General features: G+C 44.5%; 1 protein-coding gene across 2 annotated transcripts in view; it reads left to right on the plus strand.

Moving 5' to 3' along the window:
* The window catches only part of LOC116975428 (aryl hydrocarbon receptor-like), a 90,854-nt gene that overhangs the window by 23,264 nt on the left and 43,452 nt on the right, over window positions 1-24,138 (plus strand). For both annotated transcript variants that reach the window (XM_033024541.1, XM_033024540.1), the window contains exon 3: window positions 18,660-18,775. In XM_033024541.1, coding sequence (XP_032880432.1) covers window positions 18,660-18,775 — 116 coding nt within the window. The remainder of the gene's footprint in view (window positions 1-18,659; window positions 18,776-24,138) is intronic.

The raw sequence follows: 24,138 nt of genomic DNA on the forward strand, positions 1-24,138 counted from the left end.
AGTTTGCAGATAATACAAAGGTTAGTGGTTTTGCAGATAGTGAAGATGGTTGTGAACGATTGTAGCAGGATCTGGATCGATTGGCAAGGTGGGTGGAAGAATGATTGATGGAATTTAATATAGAGAGGTGTGAGATTTAGCATTTTGGGACATTGAACAAGGGCAGGACCTACACAGTGAATGGTAGGCCTCTGGGTAGTGTTGTAGAGCAGAGGGATCTAGGAGTACAGGTGCATGGTTCCTTGAAGGACGAGCCGCAGGTAGATAAGGTGGTCAAAAAGGCTTTTGGCACTTTGGCCTTCATCTGTATTGAGTATAGAAGATGGGAGGTCATGTTGCAGTTGTATAAGACGTTGTTGAGACCATATTTAGAATATTGTGTTTAGTTCTGGACACCATGTTATAGGAAAGATATTGTCAAGCTTGCAAGGGTTCAGAAACGATTTACAAGGATGTTGCCAGAACTAGAGAGTGTGAGCTATAGGGAGAGGTTGATTAGGCTGGGTCTCTATTCAATGGAGCGCAGGAGGATGGGGGTACAGGGAGGATCTTATAGAGGTATACAAAATTATGAGAGGAATAAATCAGGAAGATGCACAGAGTCTTTTTGCCCAGAGAAGGGGAATCGAGGACCAGAGGGCATAGGTTCAAGGTGAAGGGGAAAAGACTTAATAGGAATCCGAGGGGTAACTTTTTCACACCATGGGGGGTGGGTGTATGGAACAAGCTGCCAGAGGAAGCAGTAAAGAAACAGTTAGACAGGTACATGGATAGGACAGGTTTTGAGGGATATGGACCAAGCACAGGCAAGTGGGACTAAGTGTAGCTGGGACATTGTTGGCCGGTGTGGGCGAGTTGGGCAGAAGGGCCTGTTTCCACACTGTATCACTCTATGATTATCGTAATGTTACAGGTGGACAAAGGGGTTGTGATCATAAAGATAGAGTATACAACATGGAACCAGACCCTTCGGCTCAACTCGGCCATGCTGACTGATATATCAATCAATGTTATCTAATTTACTTGTATTTGATTCATAATGTTTCAAACCTTTTCTATCCACGTACCTGTCCAAATGTCTTTAAAATGTTATTGTACCTGCTCTATCATTCATGTTTTATAAACCTCACTTTAACATATAAAGTTTAGGTTAGAGATACAGCACGGAAACAGGCCCTTTGGCGCACCGAATCCGCACCGACCTGCGATCCCCCCACATTAACACATCCCTACACACACTAGAGACAATTTACATTAATACCAAGCCAATTAACCCACAGACCTGTACGTCTTTAAAGTGTGGGAGAAAACCGAAGATCTCTGAGAAACCCCACGCGGTCACGGGGAGAACGTACAAACTCCGTACAGATAGCAACCATAGTCGGTATCTAATCCGGATCTTTGGCGCTGTAAGGCAGAAACTCTACAGCTGCACCACCATGCCTTCAAGGTTATCGTTCAACTGTAAAACATGTACAAAAATGACAAAATAGGGTGGAAGTGGAATCGAAAATCCTGGAACAGATCCTTCAATACCAAAAAAAAGAAAAGATCACTGATTGACGGGACTGTAGCCTAGCCCCCAAATTCTGTAGGTGGGCATTTTGAGAAAGGATTGAGGTCCTCAAGCCTGTCCATCGGTTGTACACTGAAACCGTGTGGAAGTGATGGAATAACCAACCACCTCACAAGCTAACCTCTCATCCCCTCCACGGCTTCCTGTCAGTGAGTGCGACATTCTGAAATGCTCACCTTGATATATCAGTCAACAGCCATCTCCAAACCCCCCAAAATGGAGTGAATGCCAGTCAGCCTAATTCCCCAGGGACTGCTTTGGGTGAAGATAATAAATAATATTTTATAAACGAACCCAGTAGGCTATCCATCTGTTTCATTGAGCAGCGGCCAAGGTAAGGTGTGAACTGATTATTCGCAGTACTGAAGGTGCATCATACACAATCTGCTGATGCCATCTGTATCATTTCTGATACTACAATGAGGACTAGTAAACAAGGTCTTTGTACACAAGCTTGTATTCCGGCAACCCGTCATATGGCGCACCATCAATTATACATATCAGGCTATTCATCCATTATACAAAGACTGCACATTAATGGGCACTTCTGTTTTCATTCCAGATTGAATGAATAATGTATTGTTCAAATAAATTGAATTTACTTCGTGTCTTTAGGAGAGTTTATGAAACAATCCACTTGACCTGTTCAAACACATGAAGTATCCAAAATCTTCAACGGACTGAAGTGCTAATGCAGCCTTAATTATGCTGGCCTACTTGTGGGTCACACCTTTAACTTTGAAGTGGGAAAACCCTTGAGGATCTCCGAGCCCCCCCTCCCTCCCACCTCAAACCCTGGTGTCAGATCAAGGACATGTATGTTTCACACCATTCTGAAGGAGAAGTGCCGACTGACACTGCTCTCTGCATTGTCGATGGTGCTTTGGCCTTCAGTTACCAGCAATCAACATTGCACTGTTGGAAGAGGGGATTAAACTGCAGGATTCATCAGTTCACTCACAAGATATTGAAAACCGGTAACAAAAATGTTCTGTTTCATGTCAGCATTAGTGAGTGAGCGGAAATAATTTAATGTGAACATGTTTAATTTAACATGCTAATTTAAATTAAACACCACTGGCCAAGTGAAGGGTCATAGAGTCATACAACACAGAAACAGGCCCTTTGCCACAACATGTGAATACTAACCAGCAAGGACTGTCTATACTGATCCCATTTACCAGCATAAGGCCTTGGTGATTCAAGTGCTCGTCTAGATCCACCTTAAATGATGTGAGTCTCTGCCTCCACCAAAGGCAGTGGGCTCCAAATTCTACCCATTCTTGAGGGGAAGAAGGTCTTCCTCAAATCTCCTCTAACCCCTAACCCTAAAGAGATTTCCGCTGGCTTTATGGGGAAACTGCTTCTATGGGGGGAAAAAATCACTATCTACCCTATCTGTGCCTCTCAGAATTTTTATACCTCTATCAGACCCCCCTCAACCGCCGCCACTCTAAGCAAAACAAATCCAGCTCCTCCAGGATTGCCGCCTAACTGAAACACTCCATCCTGAGCACCATTTTGGTGAATATCCTCTGCACCCTTCCCAATGCAATCCTATCCTTCCGATTGTGTGGTGATCAGAACTGCACACATATTTCATCTGTGGCCCAACCAACATGTTATCTAGTTGCATCATAACCTTCCTGCTCGAATATTTGTCTGAAGAAGGGTCTCGACTCGAATCGTCACCCATTCCTTCTCTCTAAAGATGCTGCTTGTCCCGCTGAGTTACTCCAGCTTTTTGTGTCTATCTTCGGTTTAAACCAGCATCTGCAGTTCTTTCTTACACTAATAATTTATGCATCGAACACAGAAGCGAACATCCCATATGCTCTCTTAACTATCATCTGCTTTGACTGCTGCCTGCTCGGGTCCTTGGACTTTTATATCAAGGTCCCTTAGTTCCCCAATATTCCCTGGCGTCCTGCCATTGTGTATGTTTTATCTTCATTAGTCTTTGCAAAGTGCATCACCTCACACTTGTCAGCACCACTAAGCTTGAGGTTTTCCGACATTTCCTGTCCATATCCTTATATGCATCTGTGCTTGTTTAATCTATACTCCAATGCTCAGTGAACCAAACTCAGTAACATCATGATTTTAAAATTCACATCTCTTAAATTTAATGCCTAATGCTAAAATTCTTTAGCTTTCTCAGATCTTGGCGTTCTACATTTGAGGTCCATTGCTCATTGCTACTTTTAATTGATGCACCAAATGGCATTTTGAGGCATTTCCTAAAGCTCACCTTTTGACAAGCTCTTGGCAACCTGTCCTGATACCACTTGGTGTGAAGGTTTGCCAACTGCAAGTTTTAGCAATGAATGATAACCTCCAGAGATTCGCTGCAAAGCCTTGCATTGATCATTTGAGGGCACAAGTCATAGAATCTGGCACAAGAAGCAAACTGCCGGAGGAACTCAATAGGTCGAGCAGTATCTATGGAGGGAAAGGAATTGTTCAGGTTGGGAACCTCCATCAGGACCAAGAGGGGAGGGAGCCAGATTAAAGAGAAGAAGGGAGTGATGAGAATAGGGCTTGTAGTGACAAGTGGATCAAGGAGGGGTTGCACATGGTGGGCAGATAGAGCCAGATGGAGTTGCGAAATGGGGGTAAGGTGGGCAATTGGTGGAAGCAGTCAAGGAGAAATTAAGGGATATGGAGGTGGGGTGAGTAGGGCGATGACACACAAATTGGAGGGTGATGTGCAGGAAATTTGAGGTCTTCTTCCAATCATTGATTGGAATGGCCATCGTACTGAGCAAACAACTGATCTCTTTCTTGTTAATGGATTTACTGGGTTGTTGGTTACAAATTTGAAACTGAAGGGTCAAATAGGTAGCAATCAATAAATACTGTCCTGGTCATCCAGCAGTTTGAATATGGATAATTTAACCATTACATAACAATCTAGTAACAGATTACACTGGTAATTAAACATGTCACCATAAGTCAGTATTAACTGGTACTGAGTTGATTATAGTGGCAGCTGAAGTCCAAGAATATTACTGTTCTCGAGCACAAATGACCTTTTATGAGCTGGTGATCTTCTTTCCCTGAAGCACAGATATTAGTTCCTGTCCTTGGCAGTGAGATGGGTGTTGCCTCCTCACCAGTTCTGCTTGAACGCGGTTTCAGTGTGAGCATAGCTGGTCCGGTCCATCACTCTCCTCAATCTTCAACTCCTGTGACTTCTCCCTCCTTGTATAACGTCGCAGTTGTTGTCTTGCGGTGCCATAGACCTGGGTTCGATCCTGACCACTGTCTGAATGAGTTTGTACGTTTTTCCTGTGACCTGCGTGGATTTTCTCCAGGTGCTATGGTTTCCTTCAACACTCCAAAGATGGACAGGTTTGTTGGTTAAAAGGCTGAGGTAACATAGTAAATTGCTTAGGTGAAATTGTAAATTGTCCCTAGTTAGTGTTGGATAGTGTTAGTATGCGGGGGTCACTGGTTCGGCGCGGTGGGCTAAAAGGGCCTGTTTCATAGAAACATAGAAAATAGGTGCAGGAGTAGGCCATTCGGCCCTTCGAGCCTGCACCGCCATTCAATATGATCATGGCTGATCATCCAACTCAGTATCCCGTACCTGCCTTCTCTCCATACCCCCTGATCCCCTTAGCCACAAGGGCCACATCTAACTCCCTCTTAAATATAGCCTCAACTACCTGCCGCGCTGTAATTCTAAACTAAAAAAAACTAAACAGTTTTAATTCTTGGGCCAAAGTGCTATCAAGGGTGCTAGAACTGACAAGTAAGTTTATAACAAGAGCAGGAGTGGGTAATCGGTAATTTAAGCCTACTCTGCCATCCAGTGAGATCAAGGCTGATTTTCTACTGTTTTCCTGCACTATTCCCCTCGCCCTTGATTCACTCAATATCCAGAAATCTCTGTCTCTACATTTGGGTGCACTCATTAGCCGAGTCTCTCCGTTCTCCAAAGTAGTGAATTCCAGATGTATGACTCTATGACAATGAACTGATTATGCATTCTGGTTTAAATAATTTGTACAGTTTGCAACTGTATAGCAGTTGGTTTATGCATTGCATGCGGATTATCTGGGGGAACTCAGAGGGTCAGGCAGCATTTGTGATGAAAAATTATCAATCTTGAAGGAGTGTCCTGACTTGAAATGTTGTCTGCCCATTTCCCTTCATAGATGCTGCCTGACTCGCTGAGTTCCCCCAGCAGTTTGTTGTTTACTCAAAATTCCAGCATTTGAATCTCTTGAATCTCGTGGGTTATTTTTCCTGTTTTGTTTTCTTTCCTCCTCCCTCTTTCTTTGACTGCATGCTCTTCCCCATCCCCTCACTTCCACTCCAAGCCCTCTCAGAGTTAGTGACCCTCTATAGCAGCTATTGCAAGCCTCAAGGTTTTTGCACCCAGAGGGTTGTGAATCTGGAATTCTCTGCCACAAACGCAGTGGAGGTCAATTCATTGGATGTATTCAAGAGAGAGTTAGATTTAGCTCTTCGGGCTAACGGAATCAAGGGATATGGGGAAAAAGCAGGAACAGGGTACAAATTTTGGATGATGAGCCATGATCATATTGAATGGTGGCGCTGACTCGAAGGGCCGAATGTCCTACTCCTGCACCCATTTTCTATGTTTCTGTGACCCTTCATCCTGAATGTCACAGTGCCTGGCAGGAGCCTGTTGTTGGGACTGGAGCTGGGTCTGATGTCCTCGTTCAGTGTCTGGATCTTGTTTTATCACGAAGGTGAAGTGGATCTTAAATCGCAGGGTGTGGCAAAGGCCCCAGGGCACAGAACCCAGTGACCGTTTTCATTCACTACTGATCAAGATGAGCATCTTGCCACAGACTGTGAAACCTGGAACCCATTGATGATGTCTGGCTTGAGACCATGTTGGACACCATTCTGACTAAATATAATGCAAGGGAAGTCTGCGCAATCGAGCGCAGATGCACACATATGACGCAGTCCAGCATGAGTACACAAATGATTGAGGGGTGGGGGCACATGCTTACAAATACCAACAGACACACCCACACATGCTTCAGCCAGGGGGCCTGTAACCTCTAAGTTGGTAAATGAATGTACATTCATTGAAACTAAAAATACCATTGTTATCAGCTTCATGTGGTTTAAGACAAAAACATTATAGTAAGTGTGGTGTTTTATCATGGATTGCAAAACTATTTGATAGTTTTTCTGTGAAATATGAGTGTATTTTTGCTGGAATATTGGTAACTGATTTGTGGAATCGGCAGCAGGGTTGGTATTGTGGTTAATGCTACTGCCTCTCAGCTCCAGAGACACTGGTTCGATCCTGGCCTCGGCTGCTGTCTGTGTGGAGTTTGTACATTTGACTGCGTGCATTTCCTCTGTGCATACAGATATCCTCTCACATCAGATTAAAGAAGCTCTATATGCACAAGCTATCAGTGGGTGGTTGCTGAATGAGTTGATGAATTATTTTGTCAGTCAGTGCACCTGGCTCATTGGAACATTGCTAATGCGTTGTATTTAGAGTTTCTTTTGGAATTAGTTTACAATCCATGAATCTCATTTGATAAGGTCCCACATAGGAGATTAGTGGGCAAAATTAGGGCACATGGTATTGGGGGTAAGAGTGCTGACATGGATAGAAAATTGGTTGGCAGACAGGAAACAAAGAGTAGGGATTAACGGGTCCCTTTCAGAATGGCAGGCAGTAACTAGTGGGGTACCGCAAGGCTCAGTGCTGGGACTGCAGCTATTTCCAATATACATCAATGATTTGGATGAAGGGATTCAAAGTAACATTAGCAAATTTGCAGATGACACAAAGCTGGGTGGCAGTGTGAACTGTGAGGAGGATGCTATGAGAATGCATGAGGATGACTTGGACAGGTTGGGTTAGTGGGCAGATGCATGGCAATGAAGTTTAATGCGGATAAATGTGAGGTTATCCACTTTGGTAGCAAAAACAGGAAAGCAGATTACTATCTAAATGGTGTCAAGTTGGGAAAAAGGGAAGTACAACGGGATCTGGGGGTCCTTGACAGTAAGGCCTTAGGTTTGCTCAAGTTTTAGATTTTGCATCTAGTGCACAATATATTAGTACCAACGAGTGTTTTTCTTACATTAATTGCATCATGGTCTAGGTTGACAATTCAAATGACCAAGAGAGTTGCAGAAAGTTGTGGCTGTTAACTGGTCTATGGTATTGATCGTCAGACCATTGAAGGGACTTACAGGAACCACTGCCTCATGAAGGCAGCTAGTACCAAAGACCCACAGCATCCTGGCCACATTCTTTCACTTCTTTGAGAAGAAGATACCGATCCAGGTTCAAGAATAGCTTTTACCTATCAATTATCCGATTCTTGAACCGAGCCTAAACCTTACCTCAGCACCAAACTACTATGGACTTGTCACTACTGAGTTTGCACTACATACTTTGGCATGCACTATCATGGTCTGCTTTACCTTGAATAACTAATTTAGTGTATATTTATGTGTAGTAAGGAACTTCAGATACTGGTTTAAACCGAGGATATATTTATTTGTTGTATTGTTATTTAATATGCCTGTAAAGCTGTAAGAAGTACAAATTTCATTGTGTTGGCCCACATGTGGTGCACATGACAATTAATCACACTCTTTCTTACTCTTATTAGTCTGGCGCCTATCCAAAGATATTTCTTAAGTTCTGCAATTTGAAAAGCAAGCTAGAGAACAAGATGATTTTAAGATTCATTCTTGCGTCTCGGCCATTGACAATACCAGCATACGTTGTCTCTCCTGGTTTTTCCATTTAAGGTGATGGTGAGCAAATTTTAATTGATTTCTTTATATCCTGATACTCTCACCTCTGATAGGACTAGCATGTATTGTCCAACCCCAGCTGCCAGTGAGGGTTGTAGCCTTGAACCCACATTCCTTCTGATGAAGCTATTCTCATGGTGTTGAGGGGTCGGTAGTTCAAGGATTTAGGCCCTGCAGCAATTCCAGGTCAGGTCAGGGGGAGTTGTCCCCGCCACGGGTACCATGTAATCCCGTTATACCTGCTCCATGGTCGGATAGTCGGCGACTAAACCGTCTCCCCCACCTGGTTTGCCAGGTGAGGAGAGGGCTGTGGACCCCCAGCGAGACCAAAAACAAGACCTGTCAAAAGGCGGATGAGTTCCTAGTGAGCTAACGGTCATCCACACTTCAGTAGAAGTTGCGATCACTAACGTACATAGCATTGTAAGGCACCGTGCCCGTTGATGTTTTCAACGATGATGATGATGAGCAATGAGGGACCTGTGACTGATTTCCCAGACAGGATTGGGTGCCACCTTGAGAGTGAGCTTCAAATAATGGTGCTCTTGTCCTCCTTCACAGAGATTGTCTGTTTGGGAGGAACTGCTACCTTGCACTGTGGAATTATTGTCTTAAAGCTGCTCATGCAGAGCTATGTAATGTAGTCAGCCCTGTTTATGGTGGAGGCATCGCACTACTTTATTAACACAATAAGAAGATAAGAATAAAATCTTTGTTCCTCTTTAATTGTCAATAAAGCTTTTTATAAAGAGTTCTAAATACCAGCTGATTTCCACTGTCTGAAGGTAACGCAAATCATTGCCTGTCACAGGCCAGTTGCAAATCCCCACACATCCTTCTGAGGCAGAACTGTGAGAGGCAGGAGGAGGAAGCCATAATCATTCCTGCAGCTGATCCTCAGCAGGGTGAGCAGATCCGATGTGACAGCTTCTGCTGATATGGACTCCAAGCAGCTTATAGTGAGATTTGCACAAAATGCTGGAGTAACTCGGCGGGACAGGCAGCATCTCTGGAGAGAAGGAATGGGTGAAGTTCCGGGTCGAGACCCTTCTTCAGACTCAACCCGAAACATCACCCATTCCTTCTCTCCAGAGATGCTGCCTGTCTCGCTGAGTTACTCCAGCTTTTTGTGTCTATCTTTGGTTTAAACCAGCATCTGCAGTTCCTTCCTACACATTTCTAGTGGGATGTACAGGGTTCACTCAGCTGGTTTTCTGATGTAGCAGGTATTTGGTTCTTTGGCTGACCAAAACAAAAGACACTTTTTCTTTTCCCGACATATCTGTTTCTCTCTCTCCTCCCACTATGACTTTCTGCTCTCGCCTGTGTACTGTGTTTATATGTCTGTTGTCCTACTGCAGAAGAATTTCATTGCTCCGTTTCGGGACATGTGTCAATAAAACACTCTTAACTCTTGATTCTCTTGACGACAAGTGGAGTGAATGAATGATAAAGGGCGTGAGTGAGGTACGAGTCAAAGGCTGTTATTTCCTGGTTGGTGTTGGGATTTTTGAATCTTGAATACAGATGGAAGATTTACATCCACCAACTATCATCTGCTTTTTGTATAACTTTTCAGAACATTATCTCCCTTGGAAATGAAACCTAGAATTGATGACACTGTCTGCTGGGCAATAATCAGTGGTCATTGCAATGGTTCACCAAATATTGCTGTTTAGTATGTCATTCATTTATAACTCAAGAGGTTTGCCACATCAATACCGCTGAATCAACAGATCTCAGCTGACACTGGGGTTTCAGACCAGGTGATTAAACCAGGAGGGAAGGTTTAGGAAGAAAGGAGCTGTGGGGGGGGGGGGGGGGGAGGGGGCGCCAAATAAATTCACATGTACAAAATGGAAATGGGCAAGGTACCGTGGAACTCAGCTGCTGGAACTGGTATCAGTGTTCTCAGCATCAGACGGACACCAGAACAGCTGTGGAGCAGGGTGCTGGTAGGGATGACACTTTTAGCTTGAAGCTTTTAAGGCCAGTAATTGCAGCATAAGCAGACAGTGTGTTAGGGGAGGCGAGGAGTTGCAGATTAAATAATTAATCACAGCTGGTCCATTTTCACCCTCACAGAGGTGAACTCCGCACATATGAAGAATTTCCCTTATAGCGTTTTTGCTATGCTTTGGCAGAGTACATTAACAATGCAGCGAATGAACAGCGGAGTGGGTTGTAGGAAATGGAACATGCTTACAGTGAGAAGGGTCGTGGTTTTGCCGTGTTACAGGCTTCTGATCATCCTCTGACAAACCCCACCTCTTCATGCCAGTTATACACCAACACATGTGAAGAACCTACCACTCAAATTAATGGCACGAACATTTTGCTATGAACCCATTTTCAGCATAGAATGTGGTGGAAAATCCAGCCTTTTCACTTATCTACAAATACATTATGATTATCTCTACATGTTTTTATAGTTGGGTTTAGGTTTATTATTGCCATGTGTACTGAGGTACAGCGAAAAGCTTTCTTTTGCATGCTATCCAATCAGATCAGATAATACTATACTTAAATACAATCAAACTCAAGTACAATAGGTAGAGCAAAGGGGAAGATACAGAGGGCAGTTCTCGGTATTGTAGTGCATCAGTTTCACTGATGAAGTCCAATGTTCGCAGTGGGGTAGAGGTGAATTGGCGAGTACCCTAGCTGATGGAAGGACCGTTCAGACTCCTGTTAACAGAGGGGGAAGAAATTGTTCCTGAGTCTGGTGGTGCATGTTTTCATGCTCCTGTACCATATACCTGATGGGGAGCAATCCCTTCCTTAAACCTCCGCACCTAAAAGCCCACTAATCTCATCAAAAATAACTTGTACGTACAGGCAATACGTCAAGTTTGTTGTAACCAGTGTTGTGTAAAGTTCTAATTTAATGACCAAACTTCTGCCATGACCTCTAAAGGCAAGCATGCCAATTGCCTCCTTCACCATTCTATCCATCTGTGTTGCCTCTCTCAGGGAATGCTGGACTGGAACCCACAAGATCCCTCTAGCTTGTTTATATCACACGTGTTCTATCCAATGGTTTGTTGTTGAGTTATCCCTGACAATTGCTTTTATTTGGTTTCTACTTGGGACAGTCATGTAAATGGATTGTCAAAAACCACAAAAGACCTGAGATGAAAGGATACAGTTAAGCAGAAAACCCACACCTCTCTCCCTCTATTCTCAAGGCTTGCACATTTCATGGTGCATGGAGCCCTCGGGGCATGCTGTGATTCCGCACTTTTGGTCGGCTTCTGGGTTGTGAACCATGCAATTCTCCGGTACAGCTGTCTGCATGGCGACCTGGACCAGTTTCTGAAGGCAGATACTGCCACCCTGGAGGCATTGCACCACAGGACTCGGAACTGCAAATACAGATTTGTGACGGGCCCAGGGCCGGAGAGAGATACGATTAGGCTGGAGAAATTTTGTTTTGACAAGCATGGTCAAGATGGGCCAAACAACCTCCTCTTGTGTTGTAGATTTTCCACAATTCTAAGTCCAACACCCTGGCTGGAAAAAGATGTTAAGAAGATTTTTGACCATATGCTCGGTTAAAGACAGAGGTTTGAAGGAGTACCTTAATGACATGAAGAGTTGAGGCTTGGTGCCTCTGCCGCTGAGGACATAGCTACTATTGGTGGAGCACTAAAGTCCAGAGATGATCAAAATAGAATGGCGCACATCTTTTGACTTGTGGCAGGGATGGATTTCAATACAGGGAAAGGAAGGCACATGGTCATGGAGCCCATTGAAAAAGAGGACAGGATGTTGAATGTTGTTTCTTACTATGAGCCAATGTATGTCAGTGAAGGATTTGGTCAACTCCACAAATCAAGTTGAGTTTATTGTCAGATGCAAAAATACGATGCATTGCAGGTACAATGAAAGTCTTGCTTGCAGCAGCATCACAGACACATAGACTCAGATAACCTACAAAAAAATAAATTAGATATAAATTATAGAAAACAATGAAAAGAAAAAAGGTGCAAAAAACAAGATATCCTCTCCCCCCCTCCCCCCTCTCTCTCCCCCCTCTCTCTATCCCCTCCTCCCCTCCATCCCCTCCCCCACCGTCCCTCCCCTAAACCCCCCTCCCCTCCACACACCCCTACCACCTTCCTTCCACCCTCCCTCCCCCTCCCTGCTCCCCACCTCTCCCCCGCCCCTCATCCCACCCCTCCCTCAGCACTCCCTCTCTCCTCCCCCTCTCTCCTTCCCCTCTCTCCTCCCCCCCTCTCCCCCCCTCTCTCTCTCTCTCTCTCTCTCTCTCTCTCTCTCTCTCTCTCTCCCCTCCTCCCCTCCATTAGCGTGAGTGCGGGGGGGGGGGGGGTAGTTAGTGTGTGACGCTGCATGCCACCTCCCCCCCCCCACAACCGCACGTTGGGGGAACAGACCCAACGGGTCTGCACTTGGTCTAGTATATTACTAAAACTCTCATCTTGTTTGTTTCTATGTGTGCCTGTGTGTGGATGTCTGTGTATGTGATCCTGAAATTACGCCAAAACGGTACATGATAGCGCTACAATTTTTGGGCCAGTACTCACAATTGTCCTGTGTGTTTTCATCAAGTTTCGTTCAGATTGATGTTATATTTTACGTTATTCACATTTTTAACTTTACAAAATCCAGTTTGAGAAAGAATCACTTGAACACCTCAGTGGCAGTTACAGCTATGACGTCACAATGGGATCTCATTTACATAAACTGCCCGTGAGCAGTGCTTCACCCGACAATGACATCACTATGGGATCTCATTTACATAAACTGCCCGGGAGGGAGGGAGCAAGGTTTTTAAAAAAGAAATAATTTTAATCAAACTCTTGGGAGGTGGTTTCATTTCCCAAAAAAAGTGGTTTTCATTAAGGGGCAGGGTGGAATAGGGGAGAGGTTTCATTAACCAAAAAAAAAATCGAGATTTTCTTTGTGGAGTGGTGGGATGAGTGGGGTGGTGAGTGCCGACGCCGCCCCCCCCCCCCCCCCCCCCCCCCCCCCCCCCACGTGGGGGCGATTGATTGGTTCCGGGTAGTGCCGATGCCACCCCAACGTGAGGTTTCATCTACAAAAGAAAATGCTGTTTTCATTGGGGGGGGGGTGGGTTTGGGGGTGAGGTGAGCGCTGACTCCGCCCCACCCACCCCCCACATGGGGAAGATTGATTGGCTCAGGGGAGCGTCTGCGCAGCCCCCAACGCCGACTGAGGGTAGGGGAAAGGTGAGCTAGGGAGAGGTGAGGGAGGGAGTGGCGAAGAGGAGGAGGAGATATGTTATTTAAACTGTGTTCAGTGGGGGAGTGAAATAGCAGAGAGGTTATGGAGGGAGGGAGGGAGTCGATGAGGGTAGGAGAGGGGAAAGAAGAGGGAGGGTGAAGAGGAGGGTAGGGAGTGCTGGGGGATGAGGGGAAATGAGCCGCACCTGCAAAGTTGGGGGCTAGAGGTGAATGGTGGAATATTGCGTTGGGGAAACGGGTTTCATTGAGGGAACGGATGAGTGTTGGAATATTGCGTTGGGGGAATGGGGCCCAATGGATCCCACTTGGTCTAGTATATTACTAAAACTCTCATCTGGATTGTGATTCTTTCTGCATGCATGCATGTGCTCCCGGAACTACGCCAAAACGGTACACGGTAGTGCCACAATTTTGGGACCACCTTACAATTGTCCTGTGGTGTGTTGTATCGAGTTTCGTCAGATTGATAGTATATTTTACAAGTTGTTCACATTTTTAACTTTACAAAATCCAGTTTGAGAAAAATCACTATAAGTTGCAGTGGCAGTTAGCAGCTATGATGCCACAATGGGATCTCATTTACATAAACTGCCGACTTAACTTTTCACTGTAAAAAATCCAATTGCACTTGCTGGCCCTGCTCGTTACAATGTTGCAAATCACAGGACACTGAGTCCTGGCAGCAAGTGCAATTGGATTTTTTTAAATGAAAAGTCAATTTAAAGTTTAAAAAGAGGGAGGGTGAAGAGGAGGGGGAGGGATTGCTGGAGGATAAGGATTGGAATATTGCGTTGGGGGAACGGATTGCGTTGGGGGAACGGGTGAGTGGTGGAATATTGCATTGGGGAACAGGTTGCTTTGGGGGACCAGGCCTCCTGTGGGGGCTATGGGTGAGTGGTGGAATATTGCGTTGGGGGAACAGGTTGCGTATGAGGACCAGACCTCCCGTGTGACAGGGACCCAACGGGTCTAGTTACCTTTAAAAATATGGTGGGGCTGTTGAGGGAGCTCTGGCAACAGACTGTTCTTCACAAACAAGCGTTTGGAAATCTCAATTTCTCCCTGCTCTTCAATGCTGTAAGACTTGGAGTAGATTAAAATTAAGAAGATTAAGACTGGTGTATTTTTATCTGGCATGGATGTTACAAGTTGTAGAGATACAGAGGTAAATGGATTTAGAAATGTCTGTCATAATCTTAATGTAAGACAGAGCAGGATCAGGGATTGAATAATCTCTTGCTACTCATGTACTTGCATAAAGAAATAGACGCACCTGTTTTCACTTAATTTTCAAATAATTTGTATGAACAGAGGTGTTTTTAGGCCCAGATTTACAGTTCGTCGTGTGCGATCCAGTAAGTTATATTCCAAAAGTAAAATACTTCAGGTCCAGGAGATCTGAAACAGAAATAGTAAACAGTGCTGTAAATAGTCAGCAGGTCGGGCAGCATCCGAACAATCGTGCTGGTAGGAGGTCATTAATCTGAATGTTAACTGAGTCTCTCCACAGAACATTTTCTGTTTTTATGATCATAAGTTGTAGATTTGGTTGCAGGAAATCTCAAAGCAACAGAGGCCACATTGAATGAGTGAGCAAAATCATGGCCGATAGGGTTCATTGTAAACTGGCGGAGCAAAGAGGCTCACCATCCGCATGGGCAAGGACCCTTAGTGCCCATGTGGGCAAGGTGCCTCGCTAAAACCGATAGCTTGAACTTGTTTGAGCCTTCACTCTCCTGACATGTGCTTTGTGAACTCTCAGGTGTCGGGATGTGATTCTCTCACCCCATGGTACTCAGACTTTGACCTGTCCTTCCGGCCACTTCATGGTCACTTCAGCCACTTACATGGCCGTGTTCATTTGTGTTTCTTGCCAGTGGTGACCCCCGCGAATGTTGATGACAAAGGATTCGTTGACCGTAATATTATTGGATAACAAAGTAGAAAACAAGATCAAAACGTCAAGTTGGAATTTTGTTCTTTGTCTCCATGTATGCAGCAGGACCTGGGTGACATTCACGTATGAAACCATACAATTACCTGCCAATAACACAATCACAAAGGAGTCTACCCCCTGGCCTTTGGTATCCAAGGGATATGGGCTGATTTTGGATGATCAGCATTATCATATTGAATGGCGGTATTGGCTCGAAAGGCCAAATGGCCTACTCCAGCACCTATTTTCTATGTTTCTATCCAATGCATAATAAGACGGTAATATTGTGCATGGGGAAATGAAATCTGAAGAACACAGAATAGTATAGCACATGAATAGGCCCTTCGGCTCACAATATCACGATACCAAGTGAAACTAATATCCTCTGCCTGCACATAATCCATATCCCTCTATTTGCTGCATATCCATGTGCCTATCTGGAAGCCTCTTAAATGTCACAATTGTATCTGCCTCCACTGTCAACCCTGGCAGCACGTTTCAGGAACCCACCACTCTCTGTGTAAAAATCTTGCCCCGCACACCTTTTCCCCTCTCACCTTAAAGCTATACTCTCTAGTCTTCAACATTTCTATTTATGCTTCTCACAATATTATATACTTCTCAATAAAATATAGAAGCCTCTGCTCTCCATTGAAAATAATCCATGTTTGTCCAACCTCTCCTTCTAGCTAAGTCTTTAATTCCAGCAACATTCTGCTAAATCTTTTCAGCACCCTCCCCAAAGTCCCCACATTTTTTCTGTCATGGAGCGAAGTAAATTGCAACCAATACTCCAAATGCAGCCTAACCAAAGTCTTACCATGATGAAAAAAATGCAACTAAAAAGCTTTTTTTGTATCTCGGGTACATGTGACAATAAACTAAACTAAACATGACTTCTACACTTTTACACTCAATGCTCTGATCTCGAACGACAAGCATACATATGCCTTCTTTACCAGTCTATCTACTTTCAGGGAACTATGGACTTGGATCTCTTTGTATACCAATGCTGTTAAGGGTCTATACTTTCCCTTTCATTCGACCTTCTAAAGTGCCTCATCTCATCCTTGCTCGGATTAAACTCCATCTGCTATTTCTCCGTCCTTTTCTGTAGCTGATCTATATCCTGCTGCATACTTTGATCGTCTTCCTCTGTAAAGAAAAGAGCGAAATGAGAGTGAATTAAACCTGGCATTCAAAGAATCTAGTATGACTTGAGGATATGCCACAGATTCTAACAGTCAGTAAAGTATTTTTGGAGTGACTCCACCATTGCACGGTGGAAAATTAGCAGCCATTTGAGCGCAGGCTTCCACAAACAGCAATTTAATAATGTTTAAATGAACCTTCCTAGTGATGTTGATTGGATAGGACTGCAGGAATAACTGGCACAGCTCTCTGAAATTGTGTGAGAAACAGAATGTGGGGCTATTTAGATATTGTGATAGTCAGGACTTGAGGCCCTTCTGGATTTAATAGAGGAGAATCATTGAGCATTTCGCCCTGAGTGGTCAACGTGACTAGTTCATCAGTGGAATTGATAGTAGGCTTTAGAAGAGTTCCCCCTCCCCTCACTCCCCCTCCCCTCACTCCCCCTCCCCTCACCCCCCTCACCATCAACAACACCATAGTCACATCTGTGGAGTCTTTTAAGTTTCTGGGAACCATCATCTCCAAGGACCTTAAATGGGGGGCTACCATCGAATCCACAGTCAAAAAGGCACAACAGAGGATGTACTTCCTGCGGCAGCTGAGGAAGCACAATCTGCCACCGGCAATGATGGTCTAATTCTATACGGCCATCATAGAGTCCGTCACCCCTGTCCCTGCCCCTTCCTTTTCTCTCCCCCCCCCCGTTCTTTCCACTCTCTCTTCTCTGTTCCCCATCTAGTCTTGCATCTAGTTCACTCCTCCCCTTCCACCTACATTCCTTTCTCTGGCTTTGCAAATCTTTAATCCTTTTGTCGCACACAACCTGTTTTTTCATCTCTGGGCTTTTGTCCAACCATCTGCCTATCAAACCTCCCCCTCCCCTGTGCTCACCTATTACCTGCCAAGCTTTGGCCTGCCCGTCCTCTCCTCCTGCTTTCTCTTCCTGACCGCAAAACGTCGTCTATCCATGTTCTCCGGGGATGCTGCCTAATCCGCTGAGTTCATGTTCCTTGTTTCTGAATTTTAATGAGAGTCAGGAGCAGGGCAAAGTCTGAATTGATTGAATTGAAATGAATCCCTTTATTGTCATTCAGACCTTACGGTCTGAACGAAATTTCGTGCCTGCAGTCATACATACATCATACAATAATAAACAACAGTAAACACAAATTAACATCCACCACAGTGAGTCCACCAAGCACCTCCTCACTGTGGTGGAGGCAAAAAAATCTTAGGGTTACTGTCTCTTCCCTCCTCTTCTCCCTCTGCGCTGAGGCGATTCCCCACCGGGCGATGGCACAACAGTCCCGCGGCTCACCGAACCCCGCAAACGGGCCGGCTGAAACACCGCGGCCCGGGGGTGGTCGAAGCTGCCGCCCTCCAGTCCAGCATACGCAGCCACTGGCCCGCGGCTGAACCCAGGACTCAGTTCACCGCCGCCAGAACGCCGAAGAAGGGCCCTGACCCCAAAATGTCATCTATCCATGTTCTCTGGGGATGCTGCCTAGTCCGCTGAGTTCTTGTGGCTTGTTTCTGAATTTTAATGAGAGTCAGGAGCTGCCATTGGCCATTGCTCCAACATCAATTCAATTCCAGATTGAGAGGCAAATGGGACGAGCTCAATGTAAGCAACTTGGTGGGCAGAGCTGGGCTGGACTGTTTCTGCGCAGTATATGTCTCTGCATTTCTCATAACACTGTCTCTGCAGGGTGAAGGTGCCATGAGGTCCCATTTTGACATGTTGACTCCTCCTGCCTGCTCTGCATCATGCACACAGGTGCCCTTGGGTCCCATTTTGTTCTTAAATTGGCCTGACGGTGACTGGGGATTTCAGATTAGTCGCAGTGAGAAGGTGTAGGCATTGCCGTCATTCATTGCAGGTTGCAAGCAGCGCAGAAGTTCAGTGGACTGAAAGGTCCTGATGTGCACAGCGGGGCTTTAGTAAATATTATGTTTGTGTTAAACCCATTATTGTGCTTCATTGCAGTTGCCTTCAAGAACCACAGCTGTAACAAGATAGCCGATGGATATGGTAACCATGGAAATGGGAAGATGCCTGGTTTGGTGGATGGAATTCTACCAGAGGGAGAACTTTTACTGCAGGTGTGTCTCTATGGTCAGGTCGCTGGCTATCTCTTCCCTGATGTAACCCCCTCAATGCTAAGATCCATTCCATCTTCATTCCTCCCTTTTGAGTGTTAAAGAGCTCTGACTGTAATTCCAAGGCACTGATTGAGCTTAGCGGACGATGCCCAGACTTCCGATTTATTCTCAGCGTCCAAGGGCAAACTGGGGCATACTCGTTGAGCAAGGTGAGGAGAGAAAGCTGAGGAGGTCGGCAGCAACGCCATGGGATCTGGGCTCTGGCTTGCTCGAGAGATGATCAATTGTGACAGTTGCACTTTCAGTGAGTTTGAGAGGACCCATTAGCACTGCTCATCCGGGGGAGTGAATGACCCTCATGTTTCGACACGGCAAAGCTACATCACATCTGAACTAAACTCCCTTACTTTTGCAACTAAAATCAATTCATCTATAACCATATAACCATATAACAATTACAGCACGGAAACAGGCCATCTCGGCCCTTCTAGTCCGTGTCGAACACTTACTCTCACCTAGTCCCATCTACCTGCACTCAGACCATAACCCTCCATTCCTTTCCCATCCATATACCTATCCAATTTATATTTAAATGATAAAATCGAACCTGCCTCCACCACTTCCACTGGAAGCTCATTCCACACAGCTACCACTCTCTGAGTAAAGAAGTTCCCCCTCATGTTACCCCTAAACCTTTGTCCCTTAATTCTCAAATCATGTCCTCTTGTTTGAATCTTCCCTACTCTCAATGGAAAAAAGCTTATCCACGTCAACTCTCTCTATCCCTCTCATAATTTTAAAGACCTCTATCAAGTTCCCCCTTAACCTTCTGCGCTCCAAAGAATAAAGACCTATCTTGTTCAACCTTTCTCTGTAACTTAGGTGCTGAAACCCAGGCAACATTCTAATAAATCTCCTCTGTACTCTCTCTATTTTGTTGACATCTTTCCTATAATTTGGCGACCAAAATTGTACACCATACTCCAGAATTGGCCTCACCAATGCCTTGTACAATTTTAACATTACAACCCAACTTCTATACTCAATGCTCTGATTTATAAAGGCCAGCACACCAAAAGCTTTCTCTTACACCCTATCTACAAGAGATTCCACCTTCAGGGAACTATGCACAGTTATTCCTAGATCCCTCCGTTCAACTGCATTCCTCAATTCGCTACCATTTACCATGTACGTCCTATTTTGATTTGTCCTGCCAAGATGTAGCACCTCACACTTCTCCGCATTAAACTCCATCTGCCATCTTTCAACCCACTCTTCCAAATGGCCTAAATCCCTCTGTAGACTTTGAAAATCTGCTTCATTATCCACAACACCACCTATCTTAGTATCATCTGCATACTTACTAATCCAATTTACCACACCATCATCCAGATCATTGATGTATATGACAAACAACAGTGGACCCAACACAAATCCCTGAGGCACCCCACTAGTCACTGGCCTCCAACCTGACAGTTATCCACCATTACTCTCTGGTATCTCCCATTCAACCACTGTTGAATCCACAACAATTGAACCTTCTTAACCAACCTTCCATGTGGAACCTTGTCAAAGGCCTTACTGAAGTCCATATAGACAACATCCACTGCTTTACCCGTATCAATTTCCCTAGTAACCTCTTCGAAAAATTCAAGAAGATTAGTCAAACATGACCTTCCAGACACAAATCCATGTTGACTGTTCCTAATCAGACCCTGTTTATCCAGATGATTATATATATTATCTCTAAGTATCCTTTCCATTAATTTGCCCACCACTGACGTCAAACTAACAGGTCTATAATTGCTAGGTTTACTCTTAGAACCCTTTTTAAACAATGGAGCAACATGCGCAATACGCCATTCCCGTTTCTAATGACATTTGAAATATTTCTGTCATAGCCCCTGCTATTTCTACACTAACGTCCTTCAATGCCCTAGGGAATATCCTGTCCGGACCTGGAGACTTATCCACTTTTATATTTTTCAAAAGTGTCAGTACCACCTCTTCTTTGATCCTCATAGTATCCATAGCTACTCTACTTGTTTCCCTTACCTCACATAATTTAATATCCTTCTCCTTGGTGGATACCGAAGAAAATAAATTGTTCAATATTTCCCACATCTCTTTTGGCTCTGCAGATAGCTGTCCACTCTGACTCTCTAATGGACCAATTTTATCCCTCGTTATCCTTTTGCTATTAATATAGCTGTAGAAACTCTTTGGATTTACTTTCACCTTACTGGCCAAAGCAACCTCATATCTTCTTTTAGCTTTTCTAATTTCTTTCTTAAGATTCTTTTTACATTCTTTATACTCCTCAAGCACCTCATTTACTCCATGCTGCCTATAATTATTGTAGATCTCTCTCTTTTTCCGAACCAAGTGTCCAATTTCCCTTGAAAACCATGGCTCTTTCCAATTATTACTCTTTCCTTTCAACCGAACAGGGACATAAAGATTCTGTACTCTTAAAATTTCACCTTTAAGTGTCCTCCATTTCTCTACTACATCCTTCCCATAAAACAAAATGTCCCAATTCACTCCTTTTAAATCCTTTCGCATCTCCTCAAAGTTAGCCTCTCTCCAATCAAAAATCTCAACCCTTGGTCCAGTTCTGACCTTCTCCATAATTATATTGAAACTAATGGTATTGTGATCACTGGACCCGAAGTGCTCCCCAACACATACCTCCGCCACCTGACCTGTCTCATTTCCTAACAGGAGATCCAGCATTGCCCCTTCTCTAGTAGGTACCTCTATGTATTGCTGCAAAAAACTATCCTGCACACATTTTACAAACCATCCAGCTCTTTTACAGAATGTGTTTCCCAGTCTATGTGTGGAAAATTGAAATCTCCCACAATCACTACCTTGTGCTTACTACTAATATCTGCTATCTCCTTACATATTTGCTCTTCTAATTCTCGCTCTCCATTAAGCAGTCTATAATACACCCCTATAAGTGTTGCTACACCTTTCCCATTTCTCAGTTCCACCCAAATAGCCTCCCTAGACGAGCCCTCTAATCTATCCTGCCAAAGCACTGCTGTAATATCTTCCCTGACAAGCAATGCAACACCTCCACCTCTTGCCCCTCTAATTCTATCACACTTAAAGCAACGGAATCCTGGAATATTTAGTTTCCAATCACAGCCCTCCTGCAACCATGTTTCACTAATCGCCACAACATCATACTTCCAGGTATCAATCCAGGCTCTAAGCTCATCCACCTTTCCTACATGCACCTAGCATTAAAATATACACATTTAAGAAACCCACCACCTCTTATTCCCTGTTTATTATATTTTTCTTCTTTCTCCCCTACATGTTGGGTCGGAGTGCTTCCCTTCTCTGCCTCCTGCCTCCTGCCTCCTGCCTCACACACTGTCTACTAGCTTTCTCTATTTGAGTCCCTCCCCCCAACCGTAACAATCTTGGAATCTAACGGCTTTAGTGGAGGTGCTTTTATATTTTATTAATTGAACTTTATCCTGACTCTTCTTCCATGATGTAGGGTTTTTTCCCTTCCAACTCTGTCTGATTAACTCTTTTTTTCCCCTGCTCACGGCATACCTTCCCTCCTAGATCCTTCCTGTGTTTGTAGGCCTCTGGTATGGATTCCTACACTTATTTTCATAAGAGGAGTGAGAAATATTCTGCTCATTTTTAAGCATTTCCTATCAAATTTGACAAGGGAACAAGAGGAAAGTTTCAGAACATCTAATTAACCACAGTAGATAACAAGAACTGCTGCTTTCGATATCTCCATCAGCAATGAACTATTGTGGGCAATGCTGCATTTCTTCATCATTGTTTATGACTTAGTGTGGGAAACAGGAGTGAGAAGAGCCACCTTTACCTGTTCTGCCATTCAATAAAATCACCATCTCACATCCGCTTGTCTGCCCAGCATCTGTATTCCTTTGACCCTATCAGTATCTACCTATCATATATATGATTTATGTAGGAAGGAACTTCAGATGCTGGTTTAAACTGAAAATGCTGGAGTAACACATCGGACAGGCAGCATCTCTGGAGAGTAGTAATGGGTGACGTTTCGGGTCGAGACCCTTCTTTCTGTATATATGATTTATCTTGTTTTGCACTAATTCATATATTGAAGCCCATCCCAGCACAGTGTGGAAGAGGACTTGCGATAGACAGCAGATGGGGAGTTGGCATCTGAGTAGACACAAAAGTTTCCAGCTATTTGATGGTCTTGGCGGAGGTAGCCTCTAATCAATCACCATGCCATCAGCTTTAAACAGCTAGGTGCTTTTAACAATGCTGTTCGCTGTCGATCTGGAGACAGAGGAATGTGAGCAGATATTTCCTCTGTGTGTTTTTGCTTGTACTTACCGCTGATCCACCACAGAACCTGTGATCCACCACAGAACCTCTGGAAGCTCCGAGGACACTGATTGGGGTCACTTCTACCCACTCTGGTTGCCTGCTGCTGGGTTTGAGGACCCACCTCATGGAGAGGCCCTTGATGGAGGGTTCAGATCCAGTTATAGTGCATAAGGGTGACAGGAGGAATGATGGGTTCCTGTTGCCTCGAGTAAGCTTCACAGGGCAACTGCTCTCACCGTCTGAGGAGACAACTCGGGACTGTAAATGTCCAGAGGTGTTGAATGTACTTGTCAAATGCTTTGGGTCAGAACTGAAGGGTTCCTCATATTCACCCTCCATCCCTACAATGGAAAGAGTTCCTGCTACTCCTGGAGTCTTGGTGGTATTAGGAAGAGGTGGAATGCAGAATGCTGTGGGCCACTCTTTCGACCTGCATTTACAAACTGCCATCAGTGCAGGACGTGGGAGTGGCTGTCACACAACAAAAGGAAGCACTGTGTCGAAGAAAGTTCCTTGGGTTTGAGATGTAAACCAACACCAGAAGATGTCAAACAGAGGAGGGCAGCGGTTTTAAGATAAGAGGGGAGGAGGCTTAAGAGAGGTAGATCTTCCACACAAAGGGTAGTTTGTATCTGGAATGAGCAGCCAGAGGAGGTGGTGGAGGCAAGGACAGTAAGAGCATTTAAGAATCATCTGGCCAGGTGCATAAATGAGCAGGCCATAGGGGGATATACAATTCAGGTAAGTGAATTAGCACAAATGGGCATGATAGTCAGTGTAGACATTGTGGATTGTAGGGTCTATTTCTGTGCTGTACAACTCCATGACTTGAAGATCTGCCCCTAGTGTGAATTTTAAAGAGTCCATAGAATCCTCCAGTAACATTCCATCTTCAATCAAAGTCATCATAACCAGATGATCTCTTTGCCGAAACAATATTGTATCTATGAGTTCTTATAATATGTTCATTATCCACCCTTTCTTATCTATACACTTATGGTGACAAG

Source organism: Amblyraja radiata, chromosome 7, assembly GCF_010909765.2.
Source record: "Amblyraja radiata isolate CabotCenter1 chromosome 7, sAmbRad1.1.pri, whole genome shotgun sequence".
In the NCBI taxonomy this organism is placed as follows: Eukaryota; Metazoa; Chordata; class Chondrichthyes; order Rajiformes; family Rajidae; genus Amblyraja; species Amblyraja radiata.